Source organism: Elephas maximus, chromosome X (assembly GCF_024166365.1).
Source record: "Elephas maximus indicus isolate mEleMax1 chromosome X, mEleMax1 primary haplotype, whole genome shotgun sequence".
Lineage (NCBI taxonomy): Eukaryota > Metazoa > Chordata > Mammalia > Proboscidea > Elephantidae > Elephas > Elephas maximus.
The window spans coordinates 99487856-99507982 of record NC_064846.1 but is presented as its reverse complement, the minus strand read 5'-3'; the positions used below and the strand labels follow the sequence as shown (position 1 = coordinate 99507982).

The 20127-nt window shown below is 49.4% G+C and overlaps 1 protein-coding gene across 5 annotated transcripts in view; it reads left to right on the top strand.

Annotated features, from left to right (window-relative positions):
* Nucleotides 1-578: 578 nt before the first annotated feature.
* Nucleotides 579-20127, top strand: part of DLG3 (discs large MAGUK scaffold protein 3) — a 69584-nt gene continuing 50035 nt past the window's right edge. For 2 of the 5 annotated variants that reach the window (XM_049871663.1, XM_049871662.1), the window contains exons 1-9: nt 579-947; nt 4282-4332; nt 4748-4872; nt 5101-5270; nt 5569-5705; nt 6032-6176; nt 6755-6914; nt 8574-8730; nt 9921-10023. In XM_049871663.1, the coding sequence (XP_049727620.1) occupies nt 591-947; nt 4282-4332; nt 4748-4872; nt 5101-5270; nt 5569-5705; nt 6032-6176; nt 6755-6914; nt 8574-8730; nt 9921-10023 (1405 nt within the window). In that variant the 5' untranslated portion in view covers nt 579-590. Of the gene's footprint in view, nt 948-4281; nt 4333-4747; nt 4873-5100; nt 5271-5568; nt 5706-6031; nt 6177-6754; nt 6915-7256; nt 7416-7450; nt 7680-8573; nt 8731-9920; nt 10024-10403; nt 10953-20127 lie in introns of those variants that run through there. The other 3 variants (XM_049871667.1, XM_049871665.1, XM_049871666.1) reach the window with 3 other exon arrangements.

Here is a 20127-nt window from a genome sequence, read left to right as displayed (position 1 = left end):
AATCGGGGTGTAGGGGCAGGTATTGAGGGCTGAACTAACCCATGGTCTAAGCCCCCCGCCCCCACCCGAAGATGGACGGTACTCCCAAGATCCGGGGAGCTGGAGCTGAGCCTGGGGGCGCCACCGCTTCTGTTCCTTTAAGGAGCCGCTGTTTAGCATTCCTGCCGCCGCTGCTGCCGCTGCCTGACTCTACGCCCTGATTGGCTGGAATCAACTGAGAAGAGAGCCAGGGAGAGATGCTCTAGACTCCACTCCGATCCATCCTGGGGACCAGAGCAGAAGCAGTCCTCGCACATCCAGCCTCTACCCCGGCTCCCGCTTCTTCTTCTTCTTCTCCGCTGGGCCTCAGCCCAGGAGCCACCACGGGCGACACGGAGCCACCAGTGCTGGAGGGGGAGCCGTGGGTGCGGGGCAGCGTGGGGGCAGAGGCCCCGGGACGCCCGCCCGGCCCCAGGCCCCGCTCCGCCCGGGCGCCCCCACGGGTGCCCCCCCCTCCCTGGTCCGAGCAGTGCGAGTGTGCCCGGGAGCCTGGCAGCGGCGGCGTGGAAGCCAGCGTGGGTTGGGGAGTCCGAGCCGCGGGGGGCAGTGCCATGCACAAGCACCAGCACTGCTGTAAGTGCCCCGAGTGCTACGAGGTGACCCGCCTGGCCGCCCTGCGGCGCCTCGAGCCTCCTGGCTATGGAGACTGGCAGGTGCCAGACCCCTACGGTCCAGGTGGGGGCAATGGGGCCAGCGCAGGTTATGGGGGCTACAGCTCCCAGACCCTGCCCTCGCAGGCGGGGGCCACCCCCACCCCCCGCACCAAGGCCAAGCTCATCCCCACTGGCCGAGATGTGGGGCCAGTGCCCCCCAAGCCAGCCCCAGGCAAGAGCACCCCCAAACTCAACGGCAGCGGCCCCAGCTGGTGGCCTGAGTGCACCTGCACCAACCGGGACTGGTATGAACAGGTATGGACCAGCGGTGTAGGGGGACGGAAGGGCAACCTATGAGGGTTGGAGAGTGGGGGCCTAGAGGCCTAGGGTGCAGCAGAGGGAGCTGGGGCTCCAAGCCCGTGGACCCTGAGCCCTAGCATTGCAGCTGGGCAAAGAGAGGCAGTTGGAAACGTATGGTTCTCTGTGTGTCTGCTGGGGGGGGGGTCTCCATTTGGAGGGGATTGGGAGGAGCTGTGTGTCAGGGAGTGGAGATATGGCGGAGGGGCAAATTTTCCCGTGTGGGGGAATTGGGTTTGTCTTAGTGCGGGGGTTCAGCAGTGTCTCTGTGTCTGGCAGGGGGCGGGAGGTTCTGCGGGGGCTGTGTGTGGTGTGTGTCTCCATAGGAGGGGAGGAGGGGGCATGGTGCTCTGCATAGAGGGAACATGTGTGTGTGTGTGTGTGTGTGTGTGTGTGTTGGGATGTGTGGAGGAAGGCAACGGAGCCTCTGTGAAGGTATGTAGAGGAGCCCATGTGCCTGGCTCGCTGAGCTGCATCCCTTGGTGCCATGAGTCCCTCTCCCTCCCAGTCCCTTTGTGTGTGAATGTGCACATGGACGTGTGGGACGCCTCTCTGGATGTGGAGGTGTCTCTGTAGATAAGGCTGAGGGAATAGCTGTGTTTGCCTATGTGTGTTGGTATATGTATATGTGTGAGCATGTGGCTACAAATGTGTGCATGCATGTGCCTCTGTGTGTGTGTGTGGTGTCCCTGGTGAGAGGCACTTGACAGGCAAGGAAGGGGAGGAGGAGGAGGAGGCAAGAGGCACGTCCCAAGAAAGGCTGAGGGGCTGCTGAGAAGGACAGACTCTTTTGTCCAAGCAGCTCTGAAGTGTGTGTGTGCTGGGGGGGGGGGGGGGTGGGGACTGAAGCAAGCTTTCTTGCTCCAGACTAGGCATGGTGCCTGGAGCCAGGCAAGGGGCAGCTGCCCTGGTGCAGGGACTGGACCCAGTGGGACATGTCCCCCTTGGATACTCCCAGATGTGAGAGAGCTTGGCACCCCAGCCCCGATTTGGCACAGTTTGGGAGACCCCTGGATGCCGGGCACAACTCCGGCTTCCACTCTCAGCCTAAACTGCCAGCTTAGAAAATGGAAGGAGCATCTGTGGGAGAAGCAGCAAAATGGAGGCTGGGCCGGCAGAGCCAGGTCCCTGGCATGCATGGCGGAGGGCCTGTCTGGTTATCTGGCTCTGCAGCCCCCAGGGTGGGGAGAAAGAAGAAGGAGGTTTCGCTATCGAGTGCAGTGGCTGACTGCCCCAAGCTGGTGGCCATTCTGGCTGCCCTCCATCCTCCTCTGGAGATAGGATGTGCACTTGCTCAAAAGCAAAGGGGAGGGGGGAATTCCTGGGGAAAGGAGCCCTCAGTTCTGGCCTTCTGTCTGTCCACACTTTCCGCTTCCTATGTCCCTTGTCTTAGACCCTTGCCTTCTCCAGTGAGTCTCTCTCCCTCCTTTGCCCCTCTGCCCTGGAGCCCTCCCCTTGCGAACACCCTCTCATATTTGTCCTGCCCAGCCAGGGAACGAGTTCCAGTCCCAGGGCTGGGTCAGTTGGTCAAGGTTTTTTTGCCAGGGCTGATCCCTGGATGGCGCCTGGTCCTGGGAGCAGAGTCTCTGAGTGTGGTGGGAAGAACTGGAGGGTGGGCCAGTGGGAGGTGGGAGCCTTTGGGTCCCACATGAGCTGGGCTCGAGGCATGGCTTGTCAGATGTGGGTACATACAAGAGCCACACGAGTGTCCTTTGGCCTGTGTGTCTGTCTGCATGGTTGTGGGTCTCTGAAGGGTCATCAGTTCTTCCTCCTGGAATCAGAGACCAGGGTGGGATTGCAGCTGGAGTCCTCCCACCAATTCCCAGGGCAGGGCATAAAGTCCTGGGGCCAGGCCCAGAAACAGTGGAGACATGACTAGCCAGCACTCTCCCCCTCTCATGATCTCTGCTTCTTAAAGCCAAAGCTGTGTGGGGTAGAGGTGGGAGAGAGAAAACACATTGGGGCAGACAGAGGAGCCACTGCCCACTCTTTCCAGTTCTCCTTTCTGAGGAAGATGCTGGGGGTGGGGGGGGGGGCAGGCAAAGGCCAGTGCGGGCAGAGATGGGAGGAGAGGGTGCTGGGACACCTGGGGAAAGAGGCAAGAGGGCTGCTAGTCATGCCTCTTCCATTCTTGAGGATGAGAGTTGGAGCCAGGAAGCAGGTGTTATTTCTCTGTCCAGAATCACATTTTCACTTGATAAATGGTCACATGTGTGTACTGTCTGGGAGGCCACCTCTGTGGGTTGATCAGACCAACCCATTGTTTTCCACCCCTTTCCTTTGCCTCTCTTCCCATGGCTACTGCATGTTGAAGGCCACAGAGTCTGCTCCAGTCAGTCTGTGGACCATCAGCTTCTCCCTCATGGAGAATTTTGTTCGCTCTGCCCCTGTACCTCCCCTGGTTTTGCTTCTGACTCCTGACCAGATCCTGCCCTGGCCCTTTCTGTTGGGAGACATGAAGGGTTCAGGATCAAAATCCCCTTGGTAGAAAATGGATTAGGACTTTAACTCCTTCTGCCCATATGAGGAATTGGGCTCCTGGGGACAAAGAAAGAGGTATAGAATGAGGGGTTATGAGATGCTTTGAAGGAGGCCACTTTCTGATTTCCCACGAGCTCTGCTGGGGGAAGGGGTGTGTGACCAAAAAATCAGTAGCTTTGGCAGCCTGCTTTAATCAAAAGGGCACCTGGAGATCAGGGTTCTTGCTGCAGCTCTACCACTGATTCCCAGTGTGCCCTTAGACATATCCCATGTCCTCTCGGGGCCTCAGTGTCACCATCTGTAATAACTAGGGGAGCTGAAACAAGATGGTATCTGCTGCTCTTCCATCTCTGACATGGTAGGAGTCTATGATCCCCAAGTCAGGGAGAGCTGTGGTTCAGAAGGGGAGGGAGGGTCCCTGTCCAGGTCACTGGGTGTCTCCTGTGGATGCTGCGTATGGCATGGTCCGACCACCATGCTCCATCTCTGCTATCCCTCTCAGGCCATCCCTGCACCCCTCCTAGTGAACTCAGAGGCCCTAGAGCCGAGCCTCTTGATGAGTGCACAACTGGCCAGCTCAGTCCCAGGCAATTGATCTGGGCTACACAAGCAGCCGGGTTTGGCCTGACATGGCTGGAAGCAAGGGGAGAGGAGTGTCTTCCTCGGGGTCAGCCTGTTCCTATCTGTGACCAAGAGGTGCTCTGGGGTGGATTTCAGTTTTTCTGCTGGGAGTGGGGTGGGGGGAAGGCAGGTTGGCCAGGGGGCAGGAAGGTCAGGAAGCACTCAGGGAACTGCCTGTGTTTTCCCCTAGGTGAATGGCAGTGATAGCATGTTCAAGTATGAGGAGATAGTACTCGAGCGGGTAAGTCTGCCGGTAGGAAGGAGACAGGAGGGAAGGGAGGGTGCGAGCCAGGAGAGGGGAGGGCCCTGAACCTTGGCTTTAAGACTCATGGCAGGACCTGCATTGAGCGGATGGAGAAACAGCGGCCCTCAGAGGCTGCATCACTGCATGAATCAATCTACTAACAAATATTGATTGACCTTGCTCACTGAGGCCTGGGGAACTGGGGATGGAATGGGGTTTGCTGAGGCCTCCATGCCAAAATGGACAGCACAGGCTGGGAAGCCACCAGGTTTGTGACAAATCTGACCCTCCCTGCCATGGCCCTTCTGAGGCCTGGAGAACCTCCCCTAGGAGGTTGGGGAAGATGGGTGCCAGAAATTCTCCTTTATGCCCTCTGAGTGAATAGACTGTGCCCCTCCACCCATTTCTGCAGGGCAACTCCGGCCTGGGCTTCAGTATCGCGGGTGGCATCGACAACCCCCATGTCCCAGATGACCCTGGCATCTTCATTACCAAGATCATCCCTGGTGGAGCAGCTGCCATGGACGGGAGGCTGGGGTGAGGTGGCCTGGAAGCAGGGTGGGGGCGGCAGGGACAGGATGAAGATGAGGGGAGGAGGGCCCGACTGGTAGATGACCCTTCCATCAGATCTGGGAGGGGGAGGGGCAGTGGGAGGTGCAGGAGAGAGGAGGAAGGGGAGGGAGAGAGGAGAAGAGGAGGGGAGAAGGCGGGAGAGGGGGTGGAGTGGCGGTGGCATAGTGTTGTGCCTCTCGGCTTCCCCTGCAGGGTGAATGACTGTGTGCTTCGGGTGAATGAGGTGGACGTGTCAGAGGTGGTGCACAGCCGAGCCGTGGAGGCACTGAAGGAGGCAGGCCCTGTGGTGCGGTTGGTGGTGCGGAGGCGACAGCCCCCACCAGAGACCATCATGGAGGTCAACCTGCTCAAAGGGCCCAAAGGTGCGGCTGTCTGGGTTCCTGTGCTCTGACCAGAGCTCCTAGCCCTGGGTCCTGGCTGGCTGGCCATGTAGGAATTAGAAGGGAATGGCCTTACTCCTTGCCTGATTCCCCTTTTCAACTCACAGCCTTCTTTCTTCGCCTCAGGTCTCACCCTTACTGGCCTAATGTTTGGGACCCCTGAGGGAGTTCCTGTGAGGCCAATGAGTTGGCTGGGGGGGGGGGGGTTGGACTTGGGATTGAATGAGCACTCTAATCTCTCCTTGTGACCCCTTCCTACTCCCTGCTGGCTCCCACCTAGGCCTGGGTTTCAGCATTGCTGGGGGGATTGGCAACCAGCACATCCCAGGAGACAACAGCATCTACATCACCAAGATCATTGAGGGGGGTGCTGCCCAGAAGGATGGACGCCTGCAGATTGGGGACCGGCTGCTGGCGGTAAGACAGCCTTCATCAGGATGCCCAAACGGTAGGGTGAGGAGGTGAAGCTCCAATACCCTCTTACTCCACGTAAACTTCACTCAGGGACCAGGCATCATGAGGAGTTTCAAGAGCATCGTCTGAGTTATGTTTACCTAGACACCAAGACCCTAGTTCTTTCCATGGCTGGGGGGACCCTCTACCTCCTGCCTCTCTGGTCCTTACAGCACTATACTTGGACTTCCGGTAGCACTATTGAATTTCACTGAAAGGCCATCCTTCAGGGTTCCCTGGAGAGGCCCTTCCTTCTCCCAAGGCTGGCCCTAAGGCTTCCCATCTTCTAGGTGAACAACACCAATCTGCAGGATGTGAGGCATGAGGAAGCTGTGGCCTCACTGAAAAACACATCAGATATGGTCTATCTGAAGGTGGCCAAGCCAGGCAGCCTGCACCTCAACGACATGTACGCACCCCCAGACTACGCCAGCAGTATGTACCATCCAGCTCTGTCCCTGGCCTGAAGCCCCTGCCCCCCGGTTTTTGGTGGTGAAGAAGTTCATACCCCTTGTTAAGACGGAGCAGAGGACTAGTGCTCAGAAAAAACTGAGTCCAAATCCCAGCTCTGTCCCATAGAGCCTGGTGACCTTGGACAAGTCCCTTTCGCCTGGCTTCATTTTCCACTTTGGCAAAAAGGAGCTAATGATATATGTCCTGCCTTCCTTGTAGGACTGCTACAAGGATCAAATGAGATCATGGACAAGAAGGCTCTTCTAAAACTGTATTAGGCTATAGAGATGTGAGGGATTATTATTAGTCACACCTCTAGTCATGTCTTTCTTTGTAGACTGCCTTGACTTCAGCTCTTTCTAAGACTCACAAGAGTGCGACAAGAATTCAGAAAGGGACCATGGAGGAGGAAACATGGGGGGTGGGTGGAATGGGGAGGAGAGGCCTGAGGAATTGGCATCCCTTGGTCTCTTTTGGACTTGAGGTGAGACATGGGGGAAAGTCCTTGGTAGACCGCCTGGAGCAGTCTCTGAACTTTTTTCTCCTTTTCTTGATTCTAGCTTTTACTGCCTTGGCTGACAACCACATAAGCCATAATTCCAGCCTGGGTTATCTCGGGGCTGTGGAGAGCAAGGTCAACTATCCTGCTCCTCCTCAGGTTCCCCCAGCACGCTATTCTCCTATCCCCAGGCACATACTTGCTGAGGAGGACTTCACCAGGTAAGACTACACCCCACGTTCGCCCTGCCCAGGGATGAGGGAGGAGAGGAATAAGTTTCTGGCTGGCCACAGGCATCTTTGTAGTATGGCAAAGAGGATAAGCTCCTTATCAGTCCTGGCTTTGGGTCTGAGGCTCTCCCTTAGTCCTTGGGGCCCTAGGGAGGGACAGATGTAGCTGCAGGGACAAGTGCTACCATCAGGGGGAGTGCAGAGTGCGTGGCCCTAGATCTGAATGTGGAGGGAAAGGGTGGGGTTCAGTGTTGAGGGGGCTGAGGAGTTGTGGGCTGCCGGGTTTCCTGCCCTGAGATAATTGGAGCCCTCCCTACTGCTCTCACTTCAAGTTAGAGAAGAAATCAGTTTAGCTGTTGGGGCTGGCGGGACGCTGGGGGGCTGGAGAGCTTGGTGGCCTCTCAGGGAACACTGCCCCGCCCCACTCCGGCAGCGGCAGCATTGGTGGTGGCGGCGGCGGCGGCGGCGGCGGCAGCGGCCTCCGTGGAACTGGTCAGGCCGGCCGGGGTTCCGGGGGACAGGTTTGCGGGGTGGGGCCTGGTAGACTGCTGGGCAGACTGCGGTGGAGCCCGGAAAGGTAGGCGGACGGGGAAGAGCCGCCGGAGGAGCCATGGAGAGAGCGCTCAAGTTCTCAGGCTCCGGCTTGACCCTGGGCTTGGGCTTGGGCTCGGCCTCGGCCTCAGCCTCGGCCTGGAGGAGGGCTTCGCAGAGGTGGGCCTGGCCGCTCCGCTCCCTGCGGCCTGGAGGGGATGCAAGGTAGGAAGAGTGGAGGGCTGTGAGGAAGAGCATCAGAAACTCAGGGACGGAGTCTCCCAATCGAGATGGCAGTGAGAAAGGAGGAGCCCTGGACTTGGGGCTCCTCTGATGAAAGTTACCTACAACAAGTGAAGGTGGTGGGCCAGGGGAGTGGGCTGGGAGTCAGGTTGTGTGGATATACAGTTTCTGCTGTGTGCTCTCACCTGATACCATAGTGAGCATTTACAGAGGGCTTCTTTAGACATATTTTGTTTTGGTCGTATTCTGCATGTGCTTGTCCCCTTTCTTCAGTTAGGCCCCTACGTTCCTTTTGGGGACCTGGGCTTTCTTTATCTCAGTCTCCCACATCATCTAGTAAGGGTACATGGTGGTAGCTAATGAATAAATATGTTGTTGGAAGGTAGGAGGGGTCATATTTAGTGGGTGAAATTTTGAGGCTGCGGAGGAGCGTGTGTAAGTACACAGACTTTGTGGATGATGGATGTAATCAACCTCAGGGTGGCTCCACTGCCCCTAACTGGTTCCCCTTATTGTGACCCAGGTTCCATCAAACCGATTGATAGCACAGGAGACTCTGGGGAGGAAGAGGACCAGCAAGTGGGCTCTAAGATTTGGCCTCTAGAGCCAATGGTTTGTTGTCCTGAGAGGGTAGGGGACTGGGAAATTGACTCCAAGCCCTCAGGAAGGAGGGAGGGAAGAGAACTGAAACTTGGCACCTGGCAGAAAACAGCAGCCAAGCAGGTTTCAGGAGAAGACAGGAGGAACAGGGTATCATACATAGGGACTCAAGTCTTTACTCCTTATGGCAAGTATGGTCCTTGTTATAAGCTTGCCCCCACAGTAACAACAGTTTATATCTACCTTGTCCTGATCCTTCCACTCCTTTTCTTCCAGGGAGCCTCGCAAGATCATCCTGCACAAGGGCTCCACAGGCCTGGGCTTCAACATTGTGGGAGGAGAGGATGGAGAAGGCATTTTTGTCTCTTTCATCCTGGCAGGAGGCCCAGCTGACCTGAGTGGAGAGCTGCGCAGGGGAGACAGGATATTATCGGTGAGGAGACAAAGGAGAGGTGGGAGGATGGGAGCTGTGCTAGCATAAATGGGAGGAGAGGAGACCTTGCTTTCGCTAAGGAATATGTCTTGAGATGGGGTAAGGGCTCAGAGCTGGAGAAAACTTACATTTTCTTTGTAGACATCCTCAGTGAGGGGACAGGGACCAAGACCAGACTCTTCCTTGAGGAAATAAATGTCCCTTGGTTCTTAACCCTGATTTGACACTTGATCCACACAAAGATAGTTATAGGTAGTCCCCGACTTACGATGTATTTGAGTTACGACACACCTCACTTATAACCGTCTGTTTTTTGTACATCTTATCGTTATTGATATGTACTACATATAATGTTGCAGCGCATAATTTGCTGATGTTCTCATTCTCAGATGTTCACTTGCAGATGTTCAACGTTATGATTTACTGTTCAAAATACTGCTGCATAGCAGGCTGTGGCCTGGTCGACAATGAAGTTGGTATCTGTGTTGGTGTTGGGAGTCGTAAGGGATAGACAGTTGGGCACTATTCAACTCCAACAATATATGACAATTGGACTGCGCACACTCTTGACAGCCGTTCTGACTCTGACTTCGTTGTTATGACACTAACGCTGACCTCATTGTAGACCAGGCCTATAGTGTGATCTTATTCAACGTTTCGTTCCGTCAGAAACATCAGTTGTTAATTTGAAGCCGAGTTGCTCAAGTTTCTCACACTGTAACACCTGGACTGCTTATACCCCCCAATAATATGTCTAGCAAAAGAAGATCATTAAAGCCTATGATAATGGAAAGAAAGTCGGCGAAATATATGTGTGTATGTATGAATGTATATATTAAAATATATCTGTAAGTTTATGTGTAATGTTTCCAACCCCCAAAGACAAATAAAGATTGGATTTATAAAGATACTGATAATAAAAGGCAATAATAATGAAAACTAAAAAAATGAAGTATTTGATTTACATCAGAGCCAATTTACGACGGAATCCTTGAAACGTCGGGGACTACCTGTATTACATTATAAATATTGTATCCTTTAGGTCTCTGCCCTTAAGGGCAAGGATGGGATATTGGGAAAGTCATTTGAATAGGCTTAGGGATGGGCTACCCATCTCCCTCTCCTGACTGCTAGGACAGAGGACTCCTTTCTTGCTCTGGGGCTGGCTCATGGCTCCTCTCTTTGTACAGGTGAATGGAGTGAACCTGAGGAATGCAACTCATGAGCAGGCTGCAGCTGCTCTGAAACGGGCTGGCCAGTCAGTCACCATTGTGGCCCAGTACAGACCAGAAGGTAGGAAAAGGGAGGGCGGGAAGAGATGATTTGGGGAGTTTAGATTTCTACTAAGTGTTGGTTTTCTCCCATCATAGGTAACAAAGCCCTTCTACTCTAGTGCAGTAACCTCTCCCTCTCTTGTTTTCATTCTGGACAGAGGTTGGTTTGGTCGGCTTGGGAGCATCGATCAGGCTGCCCGCAGAGCCTGCTGATCAGGGCTGCAGTGCAGCAGAAGGCCAGCAGTGGGCAGCAGCCTATGGAAATTAAGCACAGAGATTAGGGAGACTGCAAAACGGGGAGGGGAGATGCCGGGCTCAGAGGTGAAAACTTGGAACCGTGTGCCCTGGAACAGGGGGAGGGTAATTATTGGCTAGAAGGAGGTGGGGGGAGAAGTCCGATCTGAGAGATGTGGAGCCAAAGCCCCACTTCCCTCCCCTCATCTGGGTGACTGTGAAAGAGCTGGAAAGGTGGTGCTACGCTTTTGGGGTAGGGGATCTGGAGTCGACCCCCTCCCCCCGCGGGGGGCCCTCTTTGTATTCTCAGGGAGCAGTTCCCAGGGTTGGGCGTGAAGGGGCGATTATGCACATGAAGGTCTTTGATTGGCTGGAGTCAGCCAAGGCCCAGGTGCCGAGGTGAGCCACAGAAAAGCACACACGAGCCAGCTGGCCCGCGCGCGGAGTGGCCACGGGCGGGAGGAGAGCGGCCACCCAGCTGCACGCCCCGCCCCCTGACCCAAGCGGAGGGTGGCGGGCGCCCCTCCTTCTCCCCGTGCGCGCCTCAGGCGTCTCCTCCTCCTCCCTTCCCCCTCCCCCTTCTCCTTCTCCCTGCTCCCTCCTCCCTCCTCCCGCGCTCCCCGCTTTGTGTCCATGGTCTCCCGCGCTGGACGGAGGGGTTGTCCGGAGCTTGCGCTTTCTCAGAAGTAGACCTGGACTCCGATCCGGCGCCAGGTGAGGTGGGGCGGACAGGGGTCAGGCCCCATCACAGTTCCCCCTAGCCTCCCTACGGTTCTGTTCTCAGCCTTTCTCTTTTCCAACACTGCGCCCCCAACTCTGCCCTTTACCCGGAATGCCTTCCTAGCGCGTCCCCACCCCCGCACAGCGCGCAGCCTTCATTTGAGCCCCTCCTGAGGGCCCCCTCCCAGGCCCCAGGAGCGCCAGCTGGGCCTTTCCTGGCCATTACCTCTTTGCCATCACCTCTACCCACACACGAAATGCGCCCCCTTCTCGCGCCAGGGCCTCAGTCTTGCCTTCAGCCTCCTTCCTGCCGGCTGCTGCACCCCCAGCAGCTCCCTAATCTCTATTCCCGAAGGAATTTTCTAAATCTTCCCCTCCCCCCACACACATTTCTCCACCAAACCTGGCTACCTCTGGAAATACCCGAGATTGGCTTGGTATTCTCTTTGCCGCCCCCCACCCCCTTTTGTTTGCAAGGGTTTTTGTCCTGTTCCCGACTTCTTTCACCTCCCCCTCCCCTTGGTAAGCCCAGCCTTTGTCCCTCTGGTCTGTAACGCCTGGAATCCCGAGACACCTAGGCCCTGTGGATCGGTTACTAAGGTGGAGGAAGGGGCCTCTCCCTGGCAGGTGCTCTGGTTCCCTGATGAGAAGGGGAGAGGCAGGAAGCCCTGTCGCAAAGTTGAAAGGGAACGAAGTGCCTACCTTTGTGCGTTCTGCTCCCCTCCCCCACACTCCCCTTTAGAGTCCCAAGCCAACAGCCTGAAGGGAAAGCCTGAAGGGGCCTGCTGACCTTTTGCAGGAGACTGTTTTGATGAGGGACTGAAGTGTAGGAAGGTGACTAACAGAGCTTGTTGGTCAGAGAGTGGGAAAGAGGGATGCAAATAGACATTTGGAGTGATTTCACTCCATATTTGGTGTTCAGTTTAATGACAAGGAACTCACCTTAGGGTTATTGTTTTATGATTTACGTGTGTGCTGTTTGCTTCTCTGTATAGAGGTAACCATTTGGTTTTTATTAGCAATCAATATCCAGTGCCTGTCCACAACTTAGAAAACAGGACTGTGCAAAGGAAATGGTTTCTCTTGCATATTTGTGTGTGTGTGTGTGTATGTAGGAAAAATTCATGTGTTTCTTTCGGTTTTACTCTCAGATGTTGGGCACATGGAAACAATACTGTGAATTTAGAGTGTCTGGTGGTAGTATGTTGGAAACTGGTGACTACATATTTCTATGAGTTTTGCTGGGGGAATGTAACTGGTTTAGGTAAAAAGCTGTAAGTTGCCCAGGGTAAGGAATTCCTGCAGTGTTTATTGCTCTCTGAGGGTATTTCTGAGAGCGAGAGTCTATAACATATGTTGAGGTGCTGTGTTATGTTAGGTCTTTCTACCACTTGCTAAACAAGGCCTTTCTTTCTCTTAGGCTTTAATTGAACCATTGTTGTTAAGGCTCTACCACCCTGGTCTTACTTCTTTTTTGGTTTGGTAATCCCAACAGGGCCCCAACAATGAAAAGCCTTTTATTTTTTTCATTTGAAAATGGACCCCTGGAGACTGGTCCAGAGGGACTATCAAGACTTCCAGGTTGGGCTTTGAACTTTCTTTGATAAAGTGCTAGTTTTAAAAAATACAGACTCCATGGTGGTCGTTTTATAAATATATTAAAGATTGTTCTTTGGAGGATTGCATCATGGTGGGTATTTATAAAATGAATAATCCAAATATATGTCTGTTGGCTACAATGACGGAGACTTTGCATATTATTGGCCAAGTAAGTGTTCATTGTTTGGATTTTTTTCACCTAGAGCCATAGAATCTGAGAGGTGCAAAGCATCACGTAGTCCAACCTCTCATTGTGAAGACTAGAATGGCGACATTAGAGCAAGGACATGGTTTGCTTAAGGTCATGGAGGTAAAGTTTCCAGGGGTCAGGGACTGTACTAGCTCTCGGGTCCACCAGTTGGAACAAAACCATGCTTGTGAATTCCTAAAAGACCTAAGACAGAATTAGAGTGGAGGAACAACAGGAAGGGGGCTTGGGAAATAACAGAAGAGAGACTAGAGAAAGGGAGAGAAAGAATGATGTACGTGGAGGGTAAAGTTAGAGTGATCACCACAGTGGCCACTGAGGTGCTAAACCAGCCAAACCAGTACAACCTTTAGCTAGATATTCCTTAGTGTGAGAGCTTAAAAAATAACTTTAATTAGAACTGTCAGAGTAAACACAGTTTTTCCTTCTTTTTAAAACAGCTTTATAGAGCTATAATTCAAACCATACAATTCACCTGTTTAAAGTGAACAATTCAGTAGCTTTTTGTATATTCACGAAGTTGGGTAACTATCACCACAATCAATTTTAGATCATTTTAATTACCCCTCCTCTTCCTTTAATAAAGAGAATATGCACAGTGAAAGGGTGATAGGTTTAGGACAGTTGCTTCCTCATGTATCTCCCCTGGACACTTAGGGGCTAGATGGCCACTTGTTGGGAATGCTGCAGCCTTGAGGTTCTTCCATATAACTGGTTTGCTTAAAAAAAATTAGGGTGGGTTAAACCCATAATTAAGTAGAGGAGCCATGTCTTTCTGTTTGAACTTTGTATTGTGTCTGGCATGGGCGCTATCTTAGTTATCTAGGGCTGCTATACCAGAAATACCACAAGTGGGTGGCTTTGACGAACAGAAATTTATTTTCTCACAGTTTAGGAGGCTAGAAGTCCGAATTGAGGGTGCCAGCTGTAGGGGAAGGCTTTCTGTCTCTGTCAGCTCTGGAGGAAGGACCTTGTCTCTTCTGAGCTTCTGCTCCTGGGCAGTCTTCATGTGGCTTGGCGTCTCTCTTCCCCCATCTCTGCTTCCTAGCTTGCTTGTTTAATCTCTTTTATATCTCAAAAGAGATTGGCTCAAAATATACCCTAATACCTTAATCCTGCCTCATTAACATAACAAAGACAACCCATTCTCAACTGGAATTATAACCACAAGCATGCCTAGAGGTTAGGATTTACAACACGTATTTTTGGGGAACATAATTCAGTCCATAACAGGTATTTAACAAGTATTTTTATGATGAAGCTTTGTAAAATATTAACGTAGAAATGGAAGTGCTAAACGATAAGGTACCACAGTGAGAGATGCTGTTTAATAGTTTCACTCCTAATTGCTCCAAATTGTTATGGACAGAGCAGTCTTATCTATTAGCTAAAAATAGCATGATGTTCTAGGGCATGTATGTTTTTGTTAGGCCGTTGAGTTGGTTCCCACTCATAGCGACCCTATGTACAACAGAATGAAACACTGCCAGGTCCTGCGCCATCCCCACAATTCTTGCTATGTTTGAGCCCATTGTTGCAGCTGCTCTGTCAGTCCATCTCATTGAAGGTCTTCCTCTTTTACGCTGACCCTCTACTTTGCCAGATATGATGTCCTTCTCCAGGGACTGGTGCCTCCTGATAACATGTCCAAAGTACGTAAGACCAAGTCTTGCTATCCTCTCTTCTGAGGAGCACTCTGGCTGTACTTCTTCCAAGACAGATATGTTTGTTCTTCTGGCAGTCCGTGTTGTATTCATTATTCTTCGCCAACACCATAATTCAAATGCATCAATTCTTCTTTGGTCTTCCTTAGTCATTGTCCAGCTTTCACATGCTCATGAGGTGATTGAAAATACCATGGCTTGGGTCACCACACCTTAGTCCTCAAAGTGACATCTTTGCTTTTTAACACTTTAAAGAGGTCTTTTGCAGCGGATTTGTCCAGTGGAATATGTCATTTGATTTCTTGACTGCTGCTTCCATGGACGTTGATTGTGGGTCCAAGTAAGATGAAATCCTTGACAACTTCAGTTTCTCCGCTTATCATGATGTTGCTTATTGGTCCAGTTGTGAGGATTTTTGTTTCCTTTATGTTGAGGTGTAATCCATAAGTAATTCATCAGTAAATGCTTCAAGTCCTCTTTGCTTTCAGCAAGCAAGATTTTGTCATCCGCACACTGCAGGTTGTTAATGAGTCTTCCTTCAACCCTGATGCCACATTCTTCTTCATACAGTCCAGCTTAAAATTCAATTCGAAAATTTAAATAACTGTCTCTTGGCAAAGGCTCTCTTTCAGTCTGTTCTCAAGTGAAAAATATTTTTCTGTGACTTGTAGAATTGCTCCATCAAGGGAAGGATGGGTGTTGTATTATAACATTTTTATTTATGAACATCTCCTTGACCCCCTACACCCCTCACCCCCAGTTACTTTGTGTTAGCCTCTGTTTATAAACTGAGCTAGTATTTTTCTGGAATGTCTTTTTGTTTTCAGAGTAAAATCTGATCCGAAAATCAGGAGGTGAGCCAAAAATTGGTCACTTAGGTACTAAACGGGGACCTGATCCTTTGTGACCAGTATTTTCAGCTGGAATTGTAAATCCAGAATGTACAGCCATACAGGCTAGGGGTACAAGGAGAGAGAGATATGTAGATGTATATATAGAGAGAGAATGAGAGTTTTTCGTATGTCATTTTAAGTTGGTGAATAAGCATACTTTCACTGTGGAAACACTTTCAGGTAAGGCCTGAAAGAGTTTGGGATCTGTGTTGACAATAACTTGAAAGCATTAAAGGTATATTTCCCCGTAACAATGAAGTAGCCATCCCTATCTCCCCCTGTTTAAGAATGAAGGATGTAAAAATAGCTGCTACCCAATCATCAAGGAGCCCTGGTAGCACAGTGGTTAAGCACTCAGCTGCTTGCTGAAAGGTAGGCTGCTAACTGAAAGGCGGGCTGCTAACTGAAAGGTCAGTGGTTGAACCCACCAGCACCGTTCTGCAGGAGAAAAGACCTGGTGATCTGCCCCCATAAAGATTACAGCCTAATAAACTCTATGGGGCGGCAGTTCTACTCTGTCATATAGGGTCACTATGAGTCAGGATTGTCTCAGTGGCACACAACAACAACCCTATCATCATGACCTCTTGAGATCACAGAGGTGAAAGTATACCAAGGCAAAGAATTAAAGCTCTGAAACTCCTCTTGCCATCCTAAAAGGCCAAGGTAAGGAAGGAAGAAAATGAATTCTTATCAATAGCATTTCTCCACTGCGAATAATTTGAAGGCGGCTGCTATCGTATTCGTCTTTATTTTCCAGCACCTCGTCCAGAGCCTGACACATGGTTTTTTTAATTGAAGTGTTGAGTATCTATCTCTGTGTTCCGGATACTTTTGGAAGCATTAATCTTCAGGATGTCCCTATGGGACAAGTGGTATTACAGTATTCCTGTTTTACAAATGAGAGAAGTGAGGATAGAAAGGCTGAGTGACTTTTTCAAGGTTCATACAGCCGGTAAGGGGCAGAGTTAAAGTTTGAAGTCAAATTTCCTGAGCACTGCAGGTCCAGGCTTTTGATACTATGCTACAACTACCTCCCAGCACAGCAGAGAAATTGTGAGCCCTCCCTCCCTCCCCAGACACATTTAGAGACAGCAAAAAAAAAAAAAATACTGTTGTGAGACCCTTTAGTTGGAATAAAACCAACTCCCAAATCTTAGCTTTTTAGTATTGACTTTCACAAACTCCTGTGCTGAAGGACGAAGTACCTGGGGGTAGACAGACTGCTGGAAGCCTGAGAGAAATCCCCTCTCCTGCAGAAGGAAAGCGGATTTAGGAAGACTACTAGGGAATGATATTGTGGTGGTGGTGGGGGGGTGGCAGCCAGGAGGAGCCAAAAGGTGGGACTTGGTGTGCTTGACTTGATAGCAGATGTATGCAGGTTTAAGATATCAGTGCAATAAACAGGCATTTCTCATTTATTCAAGTGAAATGGAATCTTATTTGTCATTTTTTATGAGCATATAATTTACCCGTTTAAAGTATACAATTCAGTGGTTTTTGGAATGTTCACAGAGTTGTGCAACCATTACCACAGTCAATTTTAGAACGTTTTTAATCACCCCAAAAAGAAAGCCTGTACCCTTTAGCCGTCACCCCCAACCCCCTCCCTCAAGCCTCTGGCAACCACTAATCTACTTTCTGTCTCTATGGATTTGCCTATTTTGGACAGTTCATTTAAATGGAATCATACAATATGTGAACTTCTGTGTCTGGCTTCTTTTACTTAGCATAATGTTCTCAAGGCTCATCCATGTTGTAGCATGAATCAGTACTTTTTTCCTTTTTATGGCTGCATAATATTCCACTGTATGGATATACAACATTTTGTTTATCCGTTTGTCAGTTGATGGACATTTGGGTTGTTTCTACCTTTTAGGTATTACGAATAACACCGCTATAAACGTTCATGTGTTTTTGGGACATTTGTTTTCATGTCTCTTGAGTAGATATCTAGGGGAAGAATTGCTGGGTCATAAGATAACTCTGTGTTTAACATTTTGAGGAACTGCTGGACTTTTTCTTAAAGCGGCTGCACCCTTTAAGCTCACCCTTTTTTGAAAGCTTAGAATTAAAAAAAAATTTTAAGCTTTCTTTACAGTTTTACCCCCTAGAGCTGAGCTTCGTATATGAGAGCGTGTGAGTGTGCAGGGCTTTTCTGTACTTCATGTAGCCCAAGGACATGGTAGCTGAATTTAGCAAGCATTTTAAACCTAGCTAGCCAGGCACTTTCGTGTCCTTGTTAGATGGTTTGGGGCAAAATCTTAGGAACTTTGGTGTCTGTTCATTGGATGGGGTAGAAGGATAGAGTAATGAGAATGAATTATTTTTTATTTAATTATAGCTTTTTAGGATTTCTTTTGAATTTAATGTGTTGCTTGTTGAAATCTTTACCCTAGTATTTACACTGTTGCTTTGTTTAAGGCTGTAGTCTTATATTCCACAATGACAGAAATTGTTTAAATAGAGAAATAGGAGAAGTAGAGCAATTTGGGCTTACCATTATGAAACACCTTGTAATAATCTATTCTGCAATTTAATGTCACTAAAATTAACAAATATTGTTTTTGCCCCCTTTATGTAAAAGGAAAAAAATATATATATCTAAATCCTATGGGAATCATCTTGGACTAGGAGCCAGGCCCTCTGGGTTCTAGCCCTGATTTTATCTTTAAGTAGCTGAATGATCTTGTACCAACCAATCAACCTCTTTGAGCCTTATATTTTCTGAACTGTAAACTGAGGGGACTGTGCAAAATGATCTTTAATGTTGCTTCCAATTTGAATTCTGTGTTATATAAGGGGAGTATCTTGGCTCTCTAGTGATGCTGTAACAGAAATACCACAAATGGATGGCTTTAACAAAGAGAAATTTATTTCCTCGCAGTAAAGTAGGCTAAAAGTCCAAATTCAGGGCATCAGCTCCTGGGGAAGTCTTTCTCCTTCTTTCGGCTCTGGAGGAAGGTCCTTGTCCCCAGTCTTCCCCTGGTTGAGGAGCTTCTCAGGCACAGGGACCCCGGGTCCAAAGGATGCCCTCTGCTCCTGGTGCTGCTTTCTTGGTGGTTTGAGTTCCCCCCTCTCTGCTGGCTTCCCTTTCCTTTTATCTCTTGAGAGAGATAAAAGGTGGTATAGGCCACACTCCAGGGAAACTCCCTTTACATTGGATCTGGGATGTGACCTGGTAAGGATGTTACAATTCCACCCTAATCCTCTTTAACATAAAATTACAATCACAAAATGGAGGACAACCACAGAATACTGGGAATCGTGGCCTAACCAAGTTGATACACACATTTTTGGGGGGACATAATTCAATCCATAACAGGGAGTGATCTTGTGAATTCAACGTACAGGTTCCTTTTTTTGTGTCCAGACTCTTATTAAATCACATAATCTCAAGCTAATAACCCCAAAAACCCACTGCAGTCAAGTCTGTTCTACTCATAGCAACCCTGTAGTACAGAGTAGAACTGCCTCATAGGGTTTCCAAGGCTGTAATCTTTATCATAGGGTTTCCAAGGCTGTAATCTTTATAAAAGCGGACTGCCACATCTTTCTCCCGCGGTAGGGCTGGTGGGTTTGAACTGCTGACGTTTTCGTTAGCCAAGCGCTTTAACCACTGCACCAAGAGGACTACTTGAACCAATAACAGCCTTGCTTTAATAAAGGTCTCGTCTTCCCCTCTTTCCTATGACAATCTCACTGAATTTAGATATCTTAAAAAGCAAAGGCCCTAGAGATTTTGGGAGTTTTTTACTTGATGAAATTACGTGCTATAAAATTTGAATAGACCAAAAAAGAAAATTGACATATTTTGTGTACATATGTGCATTAGGGATCAGGATACATGTCCTTCAGATTTTCCAAAAGGAGAGAGAATTTTGCAAATTTTAGGTTTAATTCCAGAATAGATTCTTACAAGGTGTTTTGTAAACACTCAGAAAAAGAAGTGGTGAGCACTGGGAACCAGTATCGGTTCACCACCAAGATGAACCAGGGCACGTCAGACTGACTTAATTTTCTTGTTAGACAAGTAGATCAGGGAAATATGGTAAATGTGGTATATCTAGATTTCAGCGGGCATTGATAAGGCTACTTTGGTCTGCCACTGGGAGATAATAAAGTGGATTTGTCTGGAACCGGTTGAATGATCAGTTTCAACGGAAAATGATTAATGAGCCATAGCAGTGTGGAGGGAAGTTTCTAGTGTGTTTGTGTGTTCTGGTCTTGTCCTTGGGTCTGTCCTATTCAGCCTGCCTCTGCCCCCCACCTTGAATTATATTTATTTTTTCCTGGATATTACAGTACCACATTTAGATTTGTAGAAAATTGGGAAATACAGAAAAATACAAAGTAAAAAAATTAAAATCACCTACAACACTACCTCCAGAGATAACCACTATTGTGTGTGTGTGTTTGCCTTCAAACTTTTACATATTTTATATATATATACGTGTGTGTGTATCTTTTAAGAGTGGGATCATTGTATTTAAACAATTTTATGTTCTTTCTTTTAATCTAACATGGATATTGCTTTGAAAAAATGGTTTTTAATAGCTAAATAATATTTCATCGTGTGTGCCATAATTTGTGTAACCATTCTCCTAATGGTGGGCATTTCGGTTGTTTCTTATTTTTTGATCTTATAAATAACACTTTGGTGGATATCCTTGTAGAAAGCTTTTTGTGCATCTATGATTATTTCTTCAAGATAAATTCCTTGAAGTGGAATTATTGGGTCAAAGGATAGGAACATGTTTAAGAGTCTTGCTACGTTTTGCCAAATTGACCTCCACATCCAATGA